This window comes from Microtus ochrogaster, linkage group LG3 (genome assembly GCF_000317375.1).
Source record: "Microtus ochrogaster isolate Prairie Vole_2 linkage group LG3, MicOch1.0, whole genome shotgun sequence".
Classification (NCBI taxonomy): domain Eukaryota; kingdom Metazoa; phylum Chordata; class Mammalia; order Rodentia; family Cricetidae; genus Microtus; species Microtus ochrogaster.
In genome coordinates this window covers 36,286,850-36,288,538 of record NC_022029.1, presented here as the reverse complement: position 1 = coordinate 36,288,538, position 1,689 = coordinate 36,286,850, and the positions used below count along the sequence as shown (strand labels likewise).

At 54.5% G+C, this 1,689-nt stretch overlaps 1 protein-coding gene across 1 annotated transcript in view; it reads left to right on the top strand.

The window, feature by feature from the left end:
- Positions 1-657, top strand: part of LOC101993835 (neurexin-1-like) — a 17,283-nt gene extending 16,626 nt beyond the window's left edge. The window contains 2 exon segments of the mRNA XM_013351343.1: positions 31-89; positions 92-657. Coding sequence (XP_013206797.1) covers positions 31-89; positions 92-657 — 625 coding nt within the window.
- The last annotated feature ends 1,032 nt before the right edge of the window (positions 658-1,689 follow it).

The following is a 1,689-nucleotide window of genomic DNA, read 5'->3' as shown; positions in this document are numbered from 1 at the left end:
GGTAGAAGACTCTAAGTATCTACCCACCAGTCCACCAGAGCAACCCACTAGTCATCAGCGCGGGGGCTGCTTTCTTCTATGCCTGTCGCTGCGCTGCTGGGCTGCTGGGCAGAATTGGGCAGCGGGTTGGAGTTCCCGGGTGCCGAGGGCCAGTGGACATGCTTCCCCAAGTGGAACGCCTGCTGTGAGAGCGAGATGAGCTTCCAGCTGAAGACATGCAGCGCCCGGGGCCTCGTGCTCTACTTCGACGACGAGGGTTTCTGCGACTTCCTGGAGCTCATCCTGACTCGGGGTGGCCGCCTGCAGCTCAGCTTCTCCATCTTCTGCGCCGAGCCTGCCACGCTGCTGGCGGACACATCAGTCAACGACGGCGTGTGGCACAATGTGCGCATCCGTCGCCAGTTCCGCAACACCACGCTCTACATCGACCAGGCCGAGGCCAAGTGGGTGGAGGTCAAGTCCAAGCGCAGGGACATGACGGTGTTCAGCGGGCTCTTCGTGGGCGGCCTGCCCCCGGAACTGCGAGCTGCAGCGCTCAAGCTCACCCTGGCCTCGGTGAGGGAACTCGAGCCCTTCAAGGGCTGGATCCGTAATGTAAAACCGCACTCTTCCGACCATGCCTTCTCATTTCAGTTTGGGTCAACCCATACAAGTTAGCAGGGAGGGAGAAGACAAACCCTTGGTTCTTGGGCGCCACCCACAACAATCAAGGTATCTCATTCTCCTGGCCACTCAGGCACACAACTGAGGATAGTTCAAGTTGCTCAGACCCCCGAGGGATCTATGCTAGATTCTAGAAATGAATTTAGGTCTCTCCATCTGACCAGGAACCCAAAATATCTAGAGCTACGACATCTGCTGAGGGAGAAGAGCAAGTATGAGAGTGGGGACAGCAAAGATATGGAAGATTTATATATATTAATATATACTAACTCCTCAACAGTTACAGCTGGTTTTTCCTTAAGCCACACCTGGGTGAAGGAGCCAAGAGCCTGAAGATGTCTGACCATTGTCAGCCTTGAAGGGGTCCCTGCCTAGCCTGTATTCAGAGGATCCTAGGATGTTTGCCTTTGAGAACTAGGAAGCTGACTGCCCTAGATGCTTGAGGGAGGTGGGGATGTTCTCTGTCAGGCAACTATGGCTGACAGAATTACTGTGATGGCCGAAGAAACAATCTCTCTTCTTCCCAAGTCAGCCTGTAGCCAAGGACTAAGCAAGGCATGGAGAAAAGTCAGGCTCCCTCATGCTCACAGGGATGATGGGAAGTACCTAATCACATGGTTCGGAAATTGTCACTGGGTGGCCATGGCCTGCTGTGGGGCTTTGGTTGTGCTCCCTCCTCATGCTCACACAGCCATGGGCCTTCCTCCTTAAAGGCTCTTCCTAGAGGCGTTCCTTCTTTCTGCTTCCCAGAAGTCCCCTTACCAAGGCACAAAGGACAGGAATCACTAGACTGAAGGCTTCTACAGGTTTAGCAGAAAGGATTCCAAACCAGCTCCAAGTAGCTGACAATGCCTGCCTGCCACCACCCCACCCCACCCCACCCCTCACACCCCTGCCTTCTCCTCAACGCTTCTTGTAGAAACAAATTAGCCTTTTTGGCCTAGTCCCACAGCCCTTTGACCACAAAAAAACTCCCTTGTCCCCCATGCAGTGTAGCTTTTCTCCCCCACCCTGAAAGCCTGCAGC